General features: G+C 38.0%; 1 protein-coding gene across 2 annotated transcripts in view; it reads right to left on the bottom strand.

The window, feature by feature from the left end:
• Positions 1–20,188, bottom strand: part of PPP2R2A (protein phosphatase 2 regulatory subunit Balpha) — a 92,749-nt gene extending 72,561 nt beyond the window's left edge. Inside the window, exons 1-2 of one of the 2 annotated variants that reach the window (XM_024560967.3) lie at positions 19,874–20,188; positions 18,016–18,090 (exon numbers count right to left, since the gene is read on the bottom strand). In XM_024560967.3, coding sequence (XP_024416735.1) covers positions 18,016–18,090; positions 19,874–19,880 — 82 coding nt within the window. In that variant the 5' untranslated portion in view covers positions 19,881–20,188. Of the gene's footprint in view, positions 1–18,015; positions 18,091–19,873 lie in introns of those variants that run through there. The other variant, XM_024560970.3, reaches the window with a different exon arrangement.
• Positions 20,189–20,811: the final 623 nt, after the last annotated feature.

Raw genomic sequence — 20,811 nt, 5'->3', positions numbered from 1 at the left:
CCTGGTGCCAGAATGACTGGGGACTGCTGCCCTAAGATCATTGCAGAAGTCCAAGATCTTTATATAACAGGAGTTCCAGGAAGAACAAATAAAGCAAAAAAGAAAAAATTTGAAGGAAATAAACCTACAATTGAAAGAGATCCCAGTGAGTAGTAGTCCAATGAGTAAAAGCGACCCACATCAAGGCACAGCATTCACAAAGGAAAAAAAAGAAGAGTGAATAGAATGGCATCAGGCTTCTCAAATCCAACAGAGGACACCAGCAGACAAAAAGAAATGCCTTCTAAATTCTGAGAAAAAATGATTCAAACCTGCAAGTGTGAAAATAGAATAGAGCCATCTTTTTCAGACACGCAGGATCTCGAAAACTGTACCACCATGCATTCCTCACGAAATACTGGATGCTGGGCACCAGTAAATGAGGGAGTAAACCAAGAAAGAAAAAGACATGGGTTCTCAGAACAAGGAGATCCAACAAAGAAGCAAAAGGATTCCCATAATGGTGATGTAAAAATGCTAAGAACAAAAAGAAATCCAAGGATAACAGCTATGCAATAAAAGTAGCAAACCTACAGGTCAGACTGGAGTATGGAAGGCACAGAGCTAAAGGCAAAATAAGACTGACAGAGTATCTGCAATGCTTCAATATACTGACAGGAGATGTGAGGGTGATTTAGCGAAGGAAGTCACTCCAGACTGAAACAACAGGATAGAGAACTTGGGTGGGGGTGGAAGGGGATGATAAACTGATAGATTATCTAATTCTTTGACCACATAGATAACTATATTGAAAGGTACAGAAAGAAAACAGCAATGGTAGAGCGAACAAACAAAAAAATGGAAAAACAAGGTAATTATTACTCTAGAGAAAACTATATTTTAACAGTGAACAGTATTTATAAGGACATAATAGTAGCTGCTCTGGTATTAGTTTATTATGTCTGTTGTAAGAATTTACCACAAATTTGGTGGTTTAACACAATACAAGTTTATTCTCTTACAGTTCTGGAAACCAGTTCAAAATCAGTTTTACTAGATTAAAGGTGTCAACTAAGCTAGCTCCTTCTAGAAGCTCTAGGTGAGAACTTGTTTCCTTGCCTTTTTTGGCTCCTGGAGGCCACCTTGGCTTGTGTGACCCTTTCCTGGCATCATTCCAACCTTATGTTTCTGGTGTCGTATCTACTGCTTCCCACTTAGATCTTCTTAATCTCTCCCTCTTTTCCTTTATAAGGATCCTTGTGATTACATTTAGAACCTAAAAGGATAATCCCCCAAAATTCCTATTCAAAATCCTTAATTTTACCACACATCAAGTCCCTTTGCCATATTAGGTAATACTCACTAGTTCTCAGGATTGGATGTAGTTCTCTTTTCAGTGAGGGGGACATTATTCAGCCTGCTACAACTCTGAACTTTGGTTTAAACAAAACTGAGAAAATGGGAGAAGCAAGCAGTACAAGGGGCAGAATAGAGCTGAATTTTTAGTTACTATTACATCTGAAGATGTTAAATGATTGAAAAAAAGCTGTCGGAGCATAATGTTTGGAAATAGGAAAATAAATACAAGGAGCTATAAAGAGTTCAGGGAAGGGGACTCAAGTTCACAGTAGGTAAGAGGGATAGAAAACGTAATTTTCCTCACAAGCATTTAAAAACTATTGACTTGTTAAACTACATGCATGAGCTATACAGATAAAATCAAAATCAACCTAAAACAAAACTAAGATTAGGTAGTTGGGGAGGGAGAGAAATGCTGAGTGGAGACTGAACAGGTACTTTTCAAGATTAATGAAGCAAACATAAAAATTAAAAGGTTACTCATTTGTACTTATTAAAAACCTGTGCTAGAGGTTATGAAACAACCAATTAAGGATTTCCTGAATTCATCCTTTTTACAGCTCTGAGGGACAATCTATTTAAAAAGGCAAATTACTAGCAAAAGAAAAACCTTACAGTAGGACCTGAGCTAAACTTGAAATGCAAACACAGACTTAACCTAACAATTAGGAATGGCTAACAAGTATTACTATGATGCAAGCTACTCTTTTAGCTAGTACAAAGCTCCCCACGAGGTGTTTATTCCTGTATTGAACAAATGTTAACTGATGTGAGAAGAGGACAATGAATCTATCCAGTCTGCCAGAAATGCTGAGTAAAAGAATTAAGACACTACCCTGCCTGTTCCCCAATCCTCTAAAAAAACCCATAAGCTGCCCTGCTGCTCCAAGTGCAGTCGGCAGACCACCAGGGTGGCAGCAGCACCGCAGACCTCACTGGAGGTGGTTAGAAATGCAGAATCACAGGCTCCACCAGAGACCTGCATGCAGAATCATCGTCTGCATTTTAACAAGATTCCCAGGAAATTCAGAGAAGTATTGGTATTGGGCTAATACGCCTCCTTTGAAAAAATGAAACACTGCACACTTCTGAATAAAGAATGAAGGGGACAAAAAAGGGTCTATATTAGTAGAGTAAAATTTGCTTTCTCTTAGGACTCCTGTGGAATTTTTTTTTAAGATTTTATTTATTTTTAGAGAGGGGAATGGAGGGAAAAAGAGATGGAGAAATGTCAATGTGTGGTTGCCTCTCGAGTGCCCGCAACAGGGACCTGGCCTATAAGCCAGGCATGTGCCCTGAATGGGAATCAAACTGGCAACCTTTGTTTCACAGGCCAGCACTCAATACACCGAGCCACACCAGCCAGGACTTCCTGTAGAATTTTTTACAGGCTCTACAATATATTCCTTAACCTGTTCAAAGTCTGGTAAGGAATTCAGATCATCACAGAAACAGCTGAGTGATAGAAGAAAGAGTAATAAGAAAGTATTTATAATGTAAAATAGTATGGCACTTACAATGCTCTTAGGCAACAAAAGGCAGGGCAGGGCTTTTGAAAGCCTCAGCAGTTCTGGGGCAGTACTTCTATTGGGATTTTCTTGACATCACACCTTCAGATGCTCCCAAACTCCTACCTTCTAAGGGAAAAAAAAAACTAACAGCAAAGGATGCTTTGAGCACTATTGCATGTTCAAAGTTCCCCCTCGCTCCCCATTTATATTACTCGATGTAGAGTATTCAATCACAGGAAAGAACAAAACACTGGAGGAACCCAAGAAAAATGGAAAAACAGAACAAAACAAAGCAAAAAGGAACAAGCTGAGACTTTTGTTGCCACACATTAATTTTAAATTAATCAAATTTGGTAGTCAAAATGTGAGACCCCAGTGTACCCAATTCTGATTAATCTTCCTACTTCTCTCTGTGGGTTTCCTAAACTCCTAACCCAATCAAGTTAAGCTGTTTTCATTAATGCAACATATACTTATTGTAAGTGCCTATAACCTTCTCCAAATCCCAACGAATAGTTGATCTTGATTTGTGGACTCGAAAGGGCTTTTACTCTTCTGTTAATTGTTAATCTGTTATTTCTGTTAATCATAAATTAAATAACTAAATAACTGCATCAACAAAATTTTTGAGTAATTAGTATGTGCTTAAACTAAGCGCTCATCTACATTTAATCCTCTGAATAAGACAAGTACTATTAGTTATCCTCATTTACAGATAAGAAAGCACACATTAGTTCTCACGTTTCCTTACCCTCTACCTTCCTCAGCCTGTGAAAAACAAAACAAAAAAAATCACTTTATTTAGAAAACTTTTGCCTTCTACTTTAGCCTCCAAATTATTTCTTCTTTGAGCTTTCACATAATTTTCCTCTGCTATAATATGGTGCTGGGCAGGGGGAAGAGGGCTCTAGTATTACAAATGACTAAAACAGATAAGCATCCCCCAAGAACAACAAAGGATCGGCACAGAATCTTCACCACTAAAGACTCTCAAATAAATAGGTGGGAAAGATTTTTCTGAATGGTAACACTGTGCCCAATACCATCAACAGGTCAGGAAATGGGCACTGCTGGGGAAAGTGAAAACCAACATCAACTTGAAGGCAATTTGTTAACACATACAATAAGCCATTAAAAAAAAAAAAAATCACACCTTTTTGACCAGCCATCCCGCTTCTAGAAATATACCCTAAAGTAATAAGCCTCACAAGGGTGTCCATCACAGATTTATAACAGCAAAAATCGAACAACCTAAATGTCCAAACTAAACTCACTAGATATCCAACTGAATATCATACAACCATTATCTTAGATGTTACTGGGGATAAAAGCATAATACAAAACTTTGTATGTAATGCCAGTTGTAAGAAATATATTCACCCAAGAAAAAGGACTATCAACTGGAAAGATATATGCCAAAATTTTAACAGATGTCACCTGAAACTGGTAAGATTATATGTGATTTATTTTTTTAATTTACTTACAGTGGTTAAGTCAGAAGAACCAAGGCTCAACCCTTGCTTCTCCCACTTACTGTGTGACCTTGGTCAAGTTACTTTAATGCCTTGATTTCCTTGACTATAAAATGAATATAGCAGTAATACCTATCCTCAGAAGCTGGTTGAGAAGATTCAGTGAGATAATGCAAGTAAAGCACTTTCTTGAGCACTTATTTTTAAAGTATATCATACTTCTTTGTGTTTTTTTCCTTAAAGAATTAAAATTCTTCACATTAATAAATCACTGCATGGCAAGAATTTAATGAAGCTGTATTCTCATCAATCTGAGTATACAAATCATGACATTTTGGCATTTGAAACAATGTTAACAAAATGCTCAAGAAATTTGGTTGAGAGTTAGATAAGATGGAGGTGTGAAGAAAAAGTCCTATGTTTAATGAACAATCAAAAATATACATTAGGGGGAAAAAAGACATGTTAGGTCTTCAGCATCTAGCCTACTCTATAATGTCTAGTATAGTCCTAGTTAAATAATTACCAAAAAGACCTGGTCATTTCAGACACCATCAGGAACAGTAAAATTCAACTGGAGAAAGTTCAAGGTCTAATTTAATAAGAGGTAAGACACAAAGTCCAGGTATTAATGAACCAAACTGTTATTTTTAAAGACAATTATATCTTAAAGATTAGTTATTACAATTTTACTTAGCTTTGTGTTTAGAATCCACTAACTGCATACATAGATGCACACCCCAAATGTGTACCACCTCCTCTGCAATTACTCAGACTGAAGCTATAAAAATCACAGGCCAGTTAAAAGAAAATGACAGCCACTTAAATCAATTGCTCAGACTCTCTGTATGGCAGTGCTTATAGATGGATTTCTGGAATATATTTTCCATCTTCCAAATATGAAATGATGAACATGCTCTGGTTAAGTGAAAACATGCAAGTATGAAATACTTCTGGAATAAGAAGTTTGTGACAGTACCTCCCAGAATACAAACCTGGAAGAATGGGTAAGAGGGAAACATACTTTTATTGTATGCCTCTTGTACTGTTTTGATTTACCATTGTGTGTGTGAGTTTCATTCTAGTAGAAAGGATAAAAATAAGTGCTTTATGTATTTGGTTTGTAAAAAGCATGTACAAACTAAATTTGGTCAATACAGTGGAGAAAGTCAGAGAGAGATGTGGTCTATGTATGAGATGGAAGTACTGAAAAATGAAAGCTTTTTCTTTTGTAATGCCAAGTTTTTTTATTGCCTCTAGAAACTCTAAGAAAGGGAACCCTACCTTGTCTTCCTGTTTTGTTTTGTTTTGTTTTTTATCACACCCAAGGACATTTTTTTATTGCTTTCAGAGAGAGACATCAATTGGTTGCCTTCTCTTTCGCACCCTGACCATGGATGAAACCTGCAACCTGGGTATATGTGCCTGGGTTACGTGCCCTGACCAGGAATTAAACCTGTGACCTTTCAGTCCACAGGACAATGCTCCAACCAGCCGAGCCACACCAGCCAGGGCTCTCCTGTTTATTTTTTAGTTTACTTACTATTATCTTTTTTTTTTTTCAAATTCAGTTATTATTTCACAGAACTCAACAGAACCACCACCACAATCTAATTCCGGAACATTTTTACCACTCCCTAAAGAAATGTTACCCGCTGGCAGTTACTCCCCTTATTCCTGGCCTCCTACCAGCCCTAGCAAATCTACTTTCTCTTTCTTTTTAAAAATATTTTATTTACTTATTTTCAGAGGGAAGAAAGGGACAGAAACATCGATGTGTGATAGAAACACTGACTGGTTGCTCTTGCTCACCCCCAACTGGGAACCTGGCCCGCAACCCAGGTATGTACCCTGACAGGGAATAGAACCAACGACCTTTCGTTTTGCAGGCCAGTGCTCAATCTACTAAGCCACACCATCTAGGACTACTTTTTATCTCAATATTTTGCCTATTCTGGACATTTCATATACATGTAATCAGAAAATATGTGGTCTTTTGTGGCTAGCTTCTTTATTTTGCAGTGTATTCAAAGTTTATCCATGTTGCAGCATGTATCAGCACTTCATACCTTTCTATTGGATATACTACCTCTTTTTAATACATCATCAATTGACAGACATTTGGTTTGTTTCCACTTTTTAGCTATTACAATACTATTGCTATACACTAAACTTTTGTGAAAAGCCCTGGCTGGTGTAGCTCAGTGGATTGAGCGTGGGCCTGCGAACCAAAGGGCTGATGGTTTGATTCCCAGTCAGGGCTCGTGCCTGGGTTGCAGGCCAGGTCCCCATTGGGGGCGCTCGAGAGGCAACCACACATTGATATTTCTCTCTCTCTCTTTCTCCCTCCTTTCCCCTCTGTCTAAAAATAAATAAAATCTAAAAACAAAAACAAACACAAAAACAAAAAACCCCAAAAACCCACAAAACTTTTGTGAACAAGTTTTTGTGGGTACATGTTTTCAATACTTATATATCCAGGAGTAGAATTGATGGGTTATATGTAAATTTATCTTTAACCTTTTAAGAAACTGCCAAACTGTTTAAACAAAGGTTTTACATTTGATGGTAGCACAAAGGCTAAGGAGAGATAAAAACAAAGGTTTTGAAACATAGTATACAGAGGAAGAGAGAGAACGGCTTGTAAACTACCACAAACATTTACCTGGAGAAATCTCCAGTAACATTTATCAATAAATTCAACTCTTAATCATTTGAAACCACTGAAGGACATACCATAACTATGCTTTATTTAGAAAGACCTGAGGTATATGTGATTCTTTCAATTAACCCCCTACAGAACCATCTCAACATCAACTTGGAAAAAAGAAAATAATTTACTACTCACGTTCTGGCATTATCTGTGAAATTTTTGCATGAGATTAGGCAAGGATCTCCTAGCAACATGAACAGAGTAACACCAAAAGCCACAAAATGCTACGGAAAATGTTTATTTTAATAAAACTGACCTTCTTAATATACCGAAAGTGAAGGAACCATGTTTTGTATTTCCTTCACATTCTCCATAGTGCTAGGCATTCAACACATGTGTTGACTTGTGGATGAATAACTACAGGCTCTCTTTAATCGACCCCCTCCCTATAAAAACCAGAGGTTTAGGTTTAATGAAATAGTATTTTCAAAAACTGAGCCATACAGAAGCAACATAGGAACACACATAGTTTTACTAACTCATAACCACAGGTCAACATCGCTCAACTTCTTTGAGCTTCAGTGTGCTCAGTTACAAAAGGACAATAATGTCTACCTCAAAGACTACTATAAGAAATGCACCCCTGATCATTCCTTATCAACAATTTCATTACCAAGAAATGCAAGGCAATTATCAATTTTCCTATAATGTTGAAGACTTTACTTAATTAAAACACACATGAAACATACTGGCTGTCTTTATTTGTTAATATAAAGAGATATACAGTAAGGAAAAGTGATTTATAAAATCTATGGGATTTTCTATTTTTGAAACAAGAAACAGTACAAGCAAGGTGAAAACTTTGGCCAAAATTTGGGATTATGCCTATTTTATCCTAAAAGAGCCTATCAAATAAAGTAATCCAGTTCTAATTGTAAAACTGCTAATCTAGGATAATAGATTTGTCTCACAGCAGTACCAATCTATGTTCTTTAATACCCTCTGATATGTTACTTTCATGTTCTGCATAGGGCTCTCCCTGCCCACCTCCAATCACTTACAGGAAGTACAATGCTTTAGCTGCTCCTTCTCACAGAACCCCAGCTATACATAAAAATACAAGGAGTACACAATAGCTAAGAGGTGGAAGCAACCTAAATTAAATGTCCATCAACAGATGAACAAAATACAGTATACACATAACAATCTTCTAAAGTCAGTCTTGTCACATGCTACAATATGGATGAACTTTGAGGACAAAAAATCCAATCACAAAAAGACAAATGCTGTAAGATTCCACTTGCATGAAGTATCTAAATTAGTCAAATTCACAGAAACAGAAAGCAGAATGCTGGATATCAAGGGCTCGGGGAGGGCAGAATGGGGAGGCGTTTAATGGGTCCAGCTTCAGTTTTACAAGATGAGAGAGCTCTAGAGATCTATTTTACAACAGTGTGAATATAGTTAACACTACTGAACTGTAACTTAAAAAGGTTAAGATAGTAAACTTTACCTCAAGTATTTTTTACAATAAAAATGCATTAAAATATTAGGGAGTTAAAAAATATTTGACCTGAGGAATTGGTTCTGCTGCTAGAAAAATATAAATAATTCTCTCTTTATGTGAAGAGAAAAAAAACCTAAGCACAATCCCATCTCTACTACCAATTTCTGTAATAACCATTTTTGCATCTTGCAGCTCTAAATAAGGACTATTTATTGCCTACAACAGCTTGTGTGTCTTGAAATAGAGCCCTCCCAATCTCTTCTATTAGCCACAAGAAAATATTAAAAATTCATCTTGTGCTATCTTAGAAACATATCCGTTCCAGGCCCATAAAACTGTTACCTGTGAGAAGCTGGCAAAAAATAGAGACATAGGATAACACTAAGAAGGTTCTATTTCTGCCCTGGCTGGAAAGCTCAGCTTGTTAGAGCATTATTTGGATACAGCAACGCTGTGGATTCGATCCCTGGTCAGGGCACATAACAAGAATCAAACAATGAATGCACAAATTAAGGGGAACAACAAATCAATGGTTCGTTCTCTCTCTGTCTCTCCCCACCCCTTCCCCCTTCTCTCTAAAATCAACTTCTTTTTCTCTCCTCTAATTTTATTGTTGTTCAAGTACAGTTCTCTGCCTTTTCCCCCCACCCCAGCCTAACCCCCAGTCCTCCCCACCTCCCTCCCGTTTCCACCCCGCCCCCCACCTTATTTCAGGTGGTGAAAGACAAATACCATATGATCTCACCTTTAGCAGGAACATAATCAACAAAACAAACAAACAAGCAAAGTATAATCAAAGACACTGAAATTGAGAAAAGGCTGATAGTAACCAGAGGGGAGAGGGGAGGGAATTTCAGGGGAAAAGGGTGAAGGGTTTGTAGGAACAATTATAAAATCAATTTCTTAAAAAAGTTCTATTTCGCCCTGGCTGGTGTAGCTCAGTGGACTGAGCGCAGGCTGTGAACCAAAGAGTCACTAGTTCGATTCCCAGTCAGGGCACATGCCTGGGTTGCAGGCCAGGTCCCCAGTGAGGGCCACAAGAGAGGCAACCACACACTGATCTTTCCTTTCTTCTTTCCCCCTCCCTTCCCCTCTCTCTAAAAATAAATAAATAAAATCTTAAAAAAAAAAGAGTTCTATTTCTACTCTTACAGAGCAGACCTGAAACTCTAAAATGGCAAGTTCCAGATCTTTAGAAAAATTTTTTAAATTTCCCACCAATCCCTGTTACCTACTTTGGTTTCTCTCAACCTAGATTCCTTCTAAATGAAACAGAACACAAGCAACTGGTTAAAAGTCCAATATATTCCTCTAATGTTTTTACCTATGGTTGAAGTGACAGTAGTTTTTAATTTTTTTAAATTATGAAGGGGATACACTAAAGCTCTCAAGTCCAGTAAGGAATCTTATAGAAGATTCATTTCTTTAATGTTACGTTAGGAAGAAGTACTTAGAGATGTCCTAAGAAACAATACCTTTTTAATAGGCTAAAAATTATCCTTAACATGTAAAAAATACCCTTGACTCCTCCATATTTCAACAGGCATATAAGCATAGGCAAAATTTTAAATTAAAGCAGAGGTTCTTAAACAGGGTACACATTGGTTAGTCCACAGACCCCCCTGAACTGGATAAAGGAGATCATTCATAGACTTCAGAAGAGAAAAATCCCAGGTGACATGTGAACATTCAAAGAAGTCCACAATTACACACTCAATAGAATCCACAAGTACAGGAGAATATAACCCTTGGTATAGTGACATGTGGAAGCATTCAATAATGATCTGCCAAGGATTCCACATATACCACAGGCAAAGATCTAGATGACATTTTAATCAACTACTGCTAATATTAGCTAAAAATAATTCATATTTATTAAAAAATAGCTTTCTTTTTTAATAAACCCAATGTTTGAATATAGAAAAAAATTGGTACAACAAGTTTTAAAAGTCCTACATACTTTGACAAAAATTTTTTAAGGACAGAAAATAGCCACAAAAATATTGAAAATACTAAGCAATAAATAATTGATGCTGTATTCTTAGAATGGGAAATTCAGCAATTTTAAAATAGAATTACATTGTACTTTCAAGTAGAATTTAAAGAAAAATACTGTTTCTTCTTCTTTCCCTCCCTTTAGTAGTTAAAAGAGTTGGGAAATAGAAAATTACCGTGCCAATTTTATGCCTTTCTTTCAGGGAAAAAAAAAACAACACATCAAACTGCAACATGCTGGGCTCAAAACACAATGTCAAGGGCACAATTCTTTTCTAATGACACAGCAGCCAACCCAGAAATGGCACTAGACTAGGCTCTGAGGAGTTCAGTAATCTTACATTAACTATTAATGACAGTTGGACCTAAGCAGATAGTGGAAAATGCCCCCAAAACCTTTTAAAGCTGAAGTATTTTGGCAAAATATGTACTGGTATTTAATCTAAGGGACAGTTAAATTTAAAAAGACATATTTTAGTTCTAAAGGTATCCTTTGGATCACCAGATGAAAGAGTTTAAGGCAGATTTAATTTGGTATCTAATGAACAGAAAGGGAGTAGGCTGAATCAGTCTCAAGTCATAGGAAAGCTTTAAGACATTCATGCACAAAAGCAGCACACTATTCTATTCTCATCACTTGTGCTTCATGCATCTTTCCATGCATCTGTACAATGAAATCTATTCTATTAACAGATTAAACCAAGAGCTGTCAGGTATTTCTGCATAGCAGGATTTCCCTTACATTTATTGAAATCAGAGGGTCCCCCAAACCTTTACATTGTAAAATACTTATTCATTTAAAATAGTAATAATAGGACTTACACATTAACCAAGTTATGAAAAATAACTATGAAAAGAATGACATTGTTTTTACATTGCTCCAAGTCTCTCCAATGTCTGATTTAACAGAAGATGCCTTGCTTCTCTTAATTGTTTCTTCATTCAACATACTACTCTTGTTGTGCTCGTTAAATGTATGAAGAAAATCTAGCCTTACTCAGGTATATAGTTGGAAAGGGAGGTACTTCAATAGGCCTTGCAGGTAGTTACAGATATTTCTTTAATACTACACCAAAACTACCACAAGTAGTAGTTTCTTAAAGGCTTTGGAACCTGAAACCCCATTAGTTGTCCGTTACATTAAAATCCAATACTCTATCTTGCACTTTTACTTATGCATGATTTTTTAACATCACAGGCATTGGTCATTTGTAAAATACTGATTCAGTTATACAGATCTTCCAAATGCTGTCATTATCAAAACTCATAGCCATTATTATTACTACTGGTCTTATCTGAAAAATCTTTAGGTATTAGGAATTATCAAGCTCAGGATGGCAGAAACCAATTTCTAAAATTGTAATTTTTCTCTGGAAAGCTCAAATGTATCTGCCAAACATGCAAGTCTCAATTACCACAGTTTGACAGTAGTTCCTACTAGTAAAAATCATGTTCAATGAAAAGAGCAGTTATTTCAGTCTGAAACTCAAATAATGACTTATGCTAGTGCCTCCAAACAGCCACTGTACTTCTGGTCTGTAGCAGAAGTGCTTTACGTGTACTTCCCATTCTGTCACACAGAAACAGACGCATGCACTCCACAGTCAAGTTTTAATGAAACTAACAGTTTTTACTGTTTCATCAAGGACATTCTTAAATAAAATTGGCATTTTTTAACTGCTAGTACACAGTGATGAAAGATGACCACGACTAGTCACTGGTATTGTTCGGTGTCAAGGCTTTGATTCCTGTTAAGATTACCAACAGATTCACCGAGGTTGCTTTTGTACCATTGGTGCAAATTCATCTCTGTGTTATTATGAAATTAGTTTCAACTCCATAAACGTTTGAAAGAACTGAAGGGTCACTCAGACCACACTTTGAAATGCAAAAAAAACGGTAGCTATTTTATCCATGGTTATGGATCCTCTCTAACCAGAAAAATGCACATAAGTACAAACACACAATACAATTTTACATACAACTTCAGAAGGTTCACAAAAGCCCATTTATAGCATGTTCGAGCTTCAGAATTCCACTAGCAGAAAATTCAGGATTCTCCAAATTGGATTCAATTACTTCAACACAACAATAATCTACTAGGCATTATAAATTGTTATAACCAAGTCAAATTCAAACCACCTCAAACATATGCATGTGAACTAAAAGAAGTAGCTCAAGTTTTGAAATAAATAAAATTACATTAGAGGAAGTAAAAGGTTTGAGTAAGAATCCCAACTCCACCACCTGTTCAAGGACACTGCTAATAATAGCCTACTTTCCCAACGGTAATATGGAAAATCAACTTATCTCATGGAGTTTTAAGATTAAAAATATGTATGTGAGACTCCTAAAACAATACCTGGCACATAGTTAAGCACTCAATAAATGCTGGCTGCTGTAGTGACTTGGGATGGCCATGCCATCTCTTCCTGATACTGACTCTGTAATGGTAAAAATTAAATTCAATTACCTACAAACAATATAGTTTATATATTACCTGGCATTTATTTTTCTCTCCTTCTACTAAGAAAGCAACTTGCAGACCCTTGATTACTCAATTATAATTTCCATTACCACCTAAGAGAAGGAGAAGAGATTGCTGTTCTAGATGTTAGCTAAAACATCTATCTCTAACCCTTCAATTTTCCTACTTAATAGCATAAGAAACTTAAAATATAGTTTACCTTTCTTCCCACAACTCAACTAAACTAGGTAATGTATGTGAACAAATACATAATATATGGGAATCTTTTTACTAATAAAATAAATTATTTGCTTCAAACAACCTTTCATCATTCTGCTTATTTCACAGTTTTGAAGGATTTTAAAACTTAGTTCACTAGAAGACAGTATTAAGAAATAACTAAGTTTAATTTCTGGCTTTTGTTTATTTTAATAACCTGAGACAAAACATCAGCTAATAGTCTTTCAAAGCCACTACCTCATCATTTTTTATCAATAATAAGAAAAAAATTTAGTATCTTAAAAGAAAACAAGGATAGTGCCTAATACTAGATAAATATGGTCATCCATGTTATTTTATGGGCAAATTTACACTACCTTAAGTAACTGTACTGCATAAAGTACTAGACTTCTATCAATAGTAATGCTAGTGTTAAAAGAAAGGGGTATCACATGGGATACAAAGCAAAAACGTTAAATAAGACCATTGCTTTGGGTCATTAGGTTTTGGAATATAGCTAATGTGCCAATATTTGAAATCTACAAATAGGATTATACCATTTTTTCTGCTAATTGACCCTAGTGCCTAAATCTAACATGCAAACTACTCTAAGAAACATGGAGTAGTACATACAGAATGGATTTAAAACCATTAAATATTATGTGAAACCCCCAAGATTTTTTCACAAAATTTTATTTATGTCCTTATTTGGGGAATATGTCCACTCTAGCACTGAATTTTTTCTCTGAGAACCATCCATAAATGTCTAAATCCTACCAAAAATAAACAGGAAACAGTGTTGAAAAGATGCAACGTATCTGGATCCAAGGTTCATAAAAAAGGCTTGATATAATAAAATCATTCTAAAATAATTTCCTATGAAAATTTAAGATCATCAAATACGAAAATAAAGAAAATTATACTTACATTAAAATAAAAATAAAAATTACAATATTTAACAATATTAATATTAAATTAATGAGAATTCTAAGCCTTGGGTAACTAAGTCCCGTAAAGACTTATTTTTAAATTTTTAAATTAAGGCTCCCAGACAGTCCAACATCTCAAACAATTTAACTTACTGTAATAATAATGTTAAGGCCTTTTCTTTCTAAGACATCTTTGAGAATTAACAAGATTAGAGTAGAAGGAACAATAGAAATCACCTATTCCAGTCTTGTAATCTTAAGGTTAAACATGTTGGAACCCAGAGGAGTACTTATCTAAAGTGACATGTACTAGTCTGTTACAAGGATAAAATCCTAAGTCTTGACTGCCTTCTATTTATTACACAGCTGTATCTCATCAATCCAATTACAAAGCCTACTAAGTAAATAAACCCATGGTGGCCAGAAGGACCACATCAGCTTACCTCTCTCCTGTTCTCTTCATGACCTCAGTAATAGTAACTTTTATATTCTTTTATTCAACAGACACTGAACACCTACTGTGTGTCAGGCATTGTTCTAAACATAGCAGTTTTTAAATAGGATGTCCAATATAGCACAAAAAGATACACTAGTCCTGACTAAGCTTACAGTATCACAGTAGAGGTTTGAGGTACTAAATATCATAGGTACAAAATGTTATGAAGGAAGTTTTTTAAAATATTTCCAAAAAAGGGAGACAAGGAGATTACAGGTGTGACTTGAAGGACAGATAGGCTTATGATAAGAGAAGACCTATGGGAGGAGTGTCAGGCATTCCAAGAAGGGGACAGCAAAACACAAAGACCCAAAAGTAAGTGTACAGGACTTGTTTGAAGAACAATATCCATTTTGCTGGACTGTAAACCATACTAACAAACAAATAAACTTAGAGATGCAGAGGCCACCCTGACTGGTGTGGCTCAGCGGGTTGGGCATCATCTAGCAAAAAGAAAGGCTGCCGGTTCAATTTCTGGCCAGGGCACATACCTGGGTTGTGGGTTAGGTCCCCAATTGGGGTTCATACAAGAGGCAACCAACTAATCAATGTTTCTCTCCCTCTCTTCCCCTTCTCTCTAAAAATAAATAAAGTTAAAAAAATAAAAAGTAGACGCCACAGTGGTGAAGGGTCTGAAATATCTGAAAGTAATTTATAATCCTGTAGATGTAGTGACCACTTAAGATTTGTAAGGAAACTGCATTTAAGGTTAACTTAGGGCTAAGCTAGAGATTGGTATAAACCAAGGGTGGGGGGGCAAAGTATTAGTCTTATTTCAGAAAAGCAAATTTTCCCTTAGTAAAATAAACAGAATACACTATGATATGTAAAGTACAGCATGCAAAAATACCCAAATTCAATCAGTGTAATTTGAAAATTGGATGCTTTTTATACTTGGTACATTTGTATAAACACAGGTACTAGAACAGGTAATATTTTTATTAAAATATACATACCAAGCCTCAGTATGTTAAGATGCCAGAAATGCACTGTATGTTGAAGTAATATTTAACAACCGCAGGAGAAAATCAGTTAGTGTATCAGTAGCAAAACGAAACTAAAAGTTGTAGAAGAGAACAACTGATCCATTATACGTACCACAATCATTTGGTCCAGTAAGGTAAGTCTGTAATCATCAATTCCTTCTGATTAAATAAAACCCATGTGCCTAATTTGAGAACCCATCGGCACCACTGCCTTCTAAAATGAGCCACAAGGGTTTAACTGAACTGACATTGTCAGGAATGAATGGTTGGTTCAATGAAAAAGGAGCAACTTACCAACTTAGCTTCTGGAATGTAAAGCTTTTTATTCATAGTTTCAAACAAAGGAAGGGCTGAAGGGCACCAAAGTTTTGCCACCTCAACATACTCCTTTTAGGATACTGACTTTGAGCTGGTAGTTAGGAAATAAAAAATTCAGAAAGAACCTTCGACCCTTCCTTTACCTGCCTAGAGGAATTCAGACAGAAAACTGGGCTTAAAGGAAGGGAGCAGCACCCTAGCATCATCACAGAGACCAACTGTGGCAGACAAATTTAATTTAGCAAAGCCTGTCGGTGGAACTTCCCTCTGCGTACCAGTTTGTGAGTGGCCCAGCAAGAATCTGTTTCCATGTTCATTCTCTCATCAGCCTGTAAAGTGCTTATTTTCCCTTTGAAATCCCAGACCCCTGACCACCATTTTCCTTTGTCCAAAATGGCATATAAACTTCAACTGCCCAATGCATTTTGGTCTCATTTTCTTATGACACCCCCTTACATACTTCTGTTATAAGTTTTGGACATTTTCTCCTATTTTAAAAGACAAATGAACAGACTTTAAAAAACATCCAGGTGGTCTTTCTGCCTATCATTTAACAAGAAAACTAGGGGCTCCTTCAGGGCAGGATTTATGTTCTAAGACACCTCATAGCCCCAGTGCTCACTCAGGTTTCAGGCGGCCCCCAACGGATCGCTGATAAAAGGAATAAATGAAATCAACCAAGGAATATTTTTCAAGTATACAGCACTTACAAAACTTGTTAATACACAACAGCACAGAGCTAATGATCTAACATTGGAGTGCCTACCATTCAACAGGTACTGGAGTTACAAAATGAGTAACACAAGACTCCTCCCTTGAATTTAGAATTCATTTCTCCAAACAAGTCCAACACCAAAGGTTTCACCAGAAAACCTTGATGTGCCCTATTTGTGTGACCATCAGTGAGTCTCTTAACTTCTTCAAGGTTGTTTCTCATCTGAAAAACAGACGAGGATGATTCACGAGAAGACGTGCGAGTGCCCTGTGCATTATACTTACAAGCACCATGTAGGCCTGCTGGCCTGCCACAGGGCTCACCAGACTCAGATCCGACACGTCATTATAAGTGACACTAAGCATATCCAACCATTCTAGTGGCTCAACACAAAGCATCATCCTACCATTACATGGAAAGATCCTCAAAACAACAGTACTCTAAATCAGAAATAGGGTATTAATATGAGGACAATATAATCTTGAGAAAATTTATTTATAAACTTTCACTAGACAATTTTTAAAAATTAAAAGTACATTTTAATTCACCTGAGTTTTGTTGGAAAATTTCTACTATAATTTAAGACACAGAATATGATTAAAATTCAAACTTTAAATAATATTGCTGAATGATGAAACAATGCAACCACTTTTTGGGAAATAATGCCTCCTCCACCTAAGAACATCTCAAATGAGCACAACATCCTAACGTTTCAAAACTTTAAACTTTTGAAATACACTAATAAACAAATTTGGAGGAAAAATTAAGAATTAAGTACTTCAACTGACCAAATCCAGCTTCTAACTTCACAAGAATAAGCTTCCCAAGGCATGTGACAGGTCCACAGCCCTGTTATTTTCTTACCACCTAAATTAATCCTTTGCAAGAAATGCGTCACTGAGCCAGAATTTCTTCAAAGAATATGCCAATCAACACCACACTCTCAAAGTTAGCAAGTTAAAAAAAAGAGAAAAACATTAAAAAGCTTCCCTCAAAAATAAAAGATGCTGTCAAGATGCTTCTGAGCTAAACGTCAATGGCACCCATTTCAACTTAATTGTCTAAAAATGATGTACAAACATGAAAACGCATCACCATTTATTCATGGGTGGAATTTACACAGCAAGGAAACCTTTATCATACGAACCTTGGAGTCGTCTTTTGATGGTTTTATATATATCATCTACTGCTCCTTTCATTTAATTCAGAGAAAATTAATAATGAGACATCAAGAATACAAGATTTAAGACTATTTTCCAGAAAGATGACTTTTAAAACTGTTCTTCTATTGCTTGGACGATACAAAATGTTCTTAAACTGTAACAAGATTCATCTGCAAAGAAGTCCTCCAGTATTCAAGCTTTGGAAGATTCTATATTCAAAATTTGCATTAGTAAATGTTCTCTTACCTTCTGCTACATCATCGTCTACTGCTCCTTTCACCTGAGAAAAACACCACTGAATATCATTCCCTCCTCCAGCTCCTGGAAAAAGAACACATACCAATTAAAACTGCATTCTGTTCATGTTTACTCTTGTAAACACTGAGATGGTATCCATGGGTGGCATACTAATAGCCTAGTACTGCCCGCATATACAACCACTACCCCAGCGCACTTACTTGGAAAAAGGTTAGTCCCCAATAGTTGGTATTGCTTTAGGGGAAAAGAGATTCCAGGCATGAAATATTAAAAGGCCATGTACTGCCATGAACATTGTACATGTGTTCAAAACTTCCCTTCCATTTTCCCTTCTCCTCAAATACAGTAAAAGCCTTACATATAAGCAAGACCTACCAGAAAAAAAAAAAAAAACAATTTAAGCATACAAAGAGCCTGCAGAAGATTCAGTAAGGTTAAAGTACCAGTAAAATATGGGAGGAGAAAACCTCAGGAACATTACTGCCTGGGTGAGGAGTGCAATGATTCCCAGGCAGTCTGTCACCAAAGCGCACAGACAGCAAATACAACACGCAACACCCATTTCTTGCATTTCATTCCCAGCAAATCAGTGGGCTCCAAGGAGGAAAAGCCACAATGAAGGCTGGTGAAGAGATCATCAGGGGAAGCTTGTTTTGGCTCCCTCACCTTATCCCTCAGATTTCAAAGGACCTTGCAGAGAATTAATTTTGCTTATTTGTCATCATCTAGTGCAAAACAATTTTAAGTTTACTTAACTATTCAACAAGGCCAAAGAGCAACTTGTGTATAGCAAACCATAAGTCAATCCAACTTGTTAACTTTGTCAAAGGTTTTATCTATCCAAGTATTGAAAAACCCAGAATTCTTTTGGTCCCTGAATGTTTCTATTTCACTTCTAAGCACTGAGGAGGAAATATCCTGGATCTATGGAGAAACTGAACCTAGGTGTAGCACTGATTCAACCAGATATTTAGCCACACCAAAATGTACAAAACTAATCCTCAAAGAAATTACCTTTCTCTTCCTTCATTTAACATTCCTTGCTTAATATTTTAACCTGTTTTTCTCTATGCATCCTCCCCCCCTCGAAAGCTTTTACCTATATCTCTCTTCTCTTGGCTATTTATATCACTGAACTCCACAACTATTTTAACTAACTCAATTGAAACCCTTTCGGGAAAAAGGACATCTGCACAAGGCTAACATGCAAAACGTAAAGTTGAAATCACATTTTTCATGCAACTTGCTGTATCAAAGGCCTTGTACTCTTTGGACATAAAGGGTAACAAACGAGAGATGGTTCGAGACAAAAAACCCCCTCAGGTTTATAGTCTCAAAAATATACGTGCACACAGTGGGGGGGGGGACGACGACATTATATTTTAACTTGTAACGCACTCTTCCTTCTCAGTGCAAAATATATTTGTATAAACACCCAAGAAGGCTTGCAGCAGGGGAAAAAACAGTAATTAAATGAAGATCCGCCAAAGAGCCGGAGGGTAGGGGGCGGCCGGAGGTTACACCAGGCTCCATAGGAGTAGGGACAAATCTGCACTCGCCCCCACCCCGCCCCACCCACGCCTTAACCCACAGCTCGCCGGCACACACCCCACCCCCACCCGTGCCAAGGTTCCAGCCCTCATTTTAAAAGCCATTTCGATATCACAGCGATCACTCGCCGCACCAGAACCCTCCCCACTCCCACCCCACCCCACTTGACCAATTCCCCGAAATCCAAGGGGCGCCCCGTGGCTCTACGACAGGCACAGACGGTCGCTAGGGGGTGATGGAGGGAGGAGGACGGAAGCGGTGCCTTGTCAGTGGCCGAGGGTGATTTCTCCTTTACCTGCCATGTTGCGCTGCAAATGGTGACCCTCCTGGGTTCCTCGGGGTCTCTGCTTCCTGAACTCACCCCCCTCACCTGGGGATGGGGGGGTAGAGAGGGCGGATGGCGGCGGATGGCACCTGTGGGGGTTGGGGGCGGGGGTCCGGGGAGAAGGAAGGAGGGGCGGGCAGACCAGCCAGCAGGATGGTGGATTTCACTCTGGGGCTTCCCCGCTCTTGCTTTTTCTCCAGCAGCGGCGGCAGCAGCTACGACAGCGTCGGCGGCGGGAGCAGCAGGGGTAGGCGACTACACTTTCAAAATGGCGCCGGCTGGCCTGGCCAGTGACGTCACCCGGGGGCGGGGCCGCCGGGCTGGGACGGTGGGGCGGGGCGGGGCGGGGCGAAGGCTGGGGCGGAGAGGAGAAGGACTGCGGGGGAGCGGCCGGGCAAACTCTTGGCCCCGCCCCCAACTCCCTCCCCACCCACGTAACCCCGGCCGGGCTGCGGTGTACAGGTTTTTGCGTGGCTTCTTTGCTCCCTGACCCCGCGCGCTGGTGATCTGGTCTCTTGCAGTGCAGGGGTACCTGCCTTCCCGGTCCTGCTGCACATCGGTGTCCCAAGTCCTCGCTCCAGTGTCCGTACTCGGGGACGGGCTTAGCTGTCCAGCTATAGTGCTCGCTCGCAGGAAGTCTTGCGAGCCTGTGTCTTTCTAGAGAATACCCGTATTGCTCCTTCAAATAGTGACCCTGTGCGTTAGCCCTGAAGCCAGTGAAAAAAGGGAGAGTGATGCAAACTCTCTCCTTGGCCAAGGTGAAAGTTCGCGGAGCCAAGAAGGACGTAGCTGGGCTGGTTCCATCTGGGTGACCCGGGAACTGAGGCTAGAGTCCTTGGGGACTGAAAGCGATTAAGAATGTTTCTAAACAGAAAACAGCGTTTGCTAATAGCAGAATATAGCCGAAA

The sequence above is a fragment of the Desmodus rotundus genome, chromosome 9, assembly GCF_022682495.2.
Source record: "Desmodus rotundus isolate HL8 chromosome 9, HLdesRot8A.1, whole genome shotgun sequence".
NCBI lineage: Eukaryota > Metazoa > Chordata > Mammalia > Chiroptera > Phyllostomidae > Desmodus > Desmodus rotundus.
The sequence above is the reverse complement of the archived record's forward strand: the minus strand, read 5'-3'. Positions and strand labels throughout refer to the sequence as shown.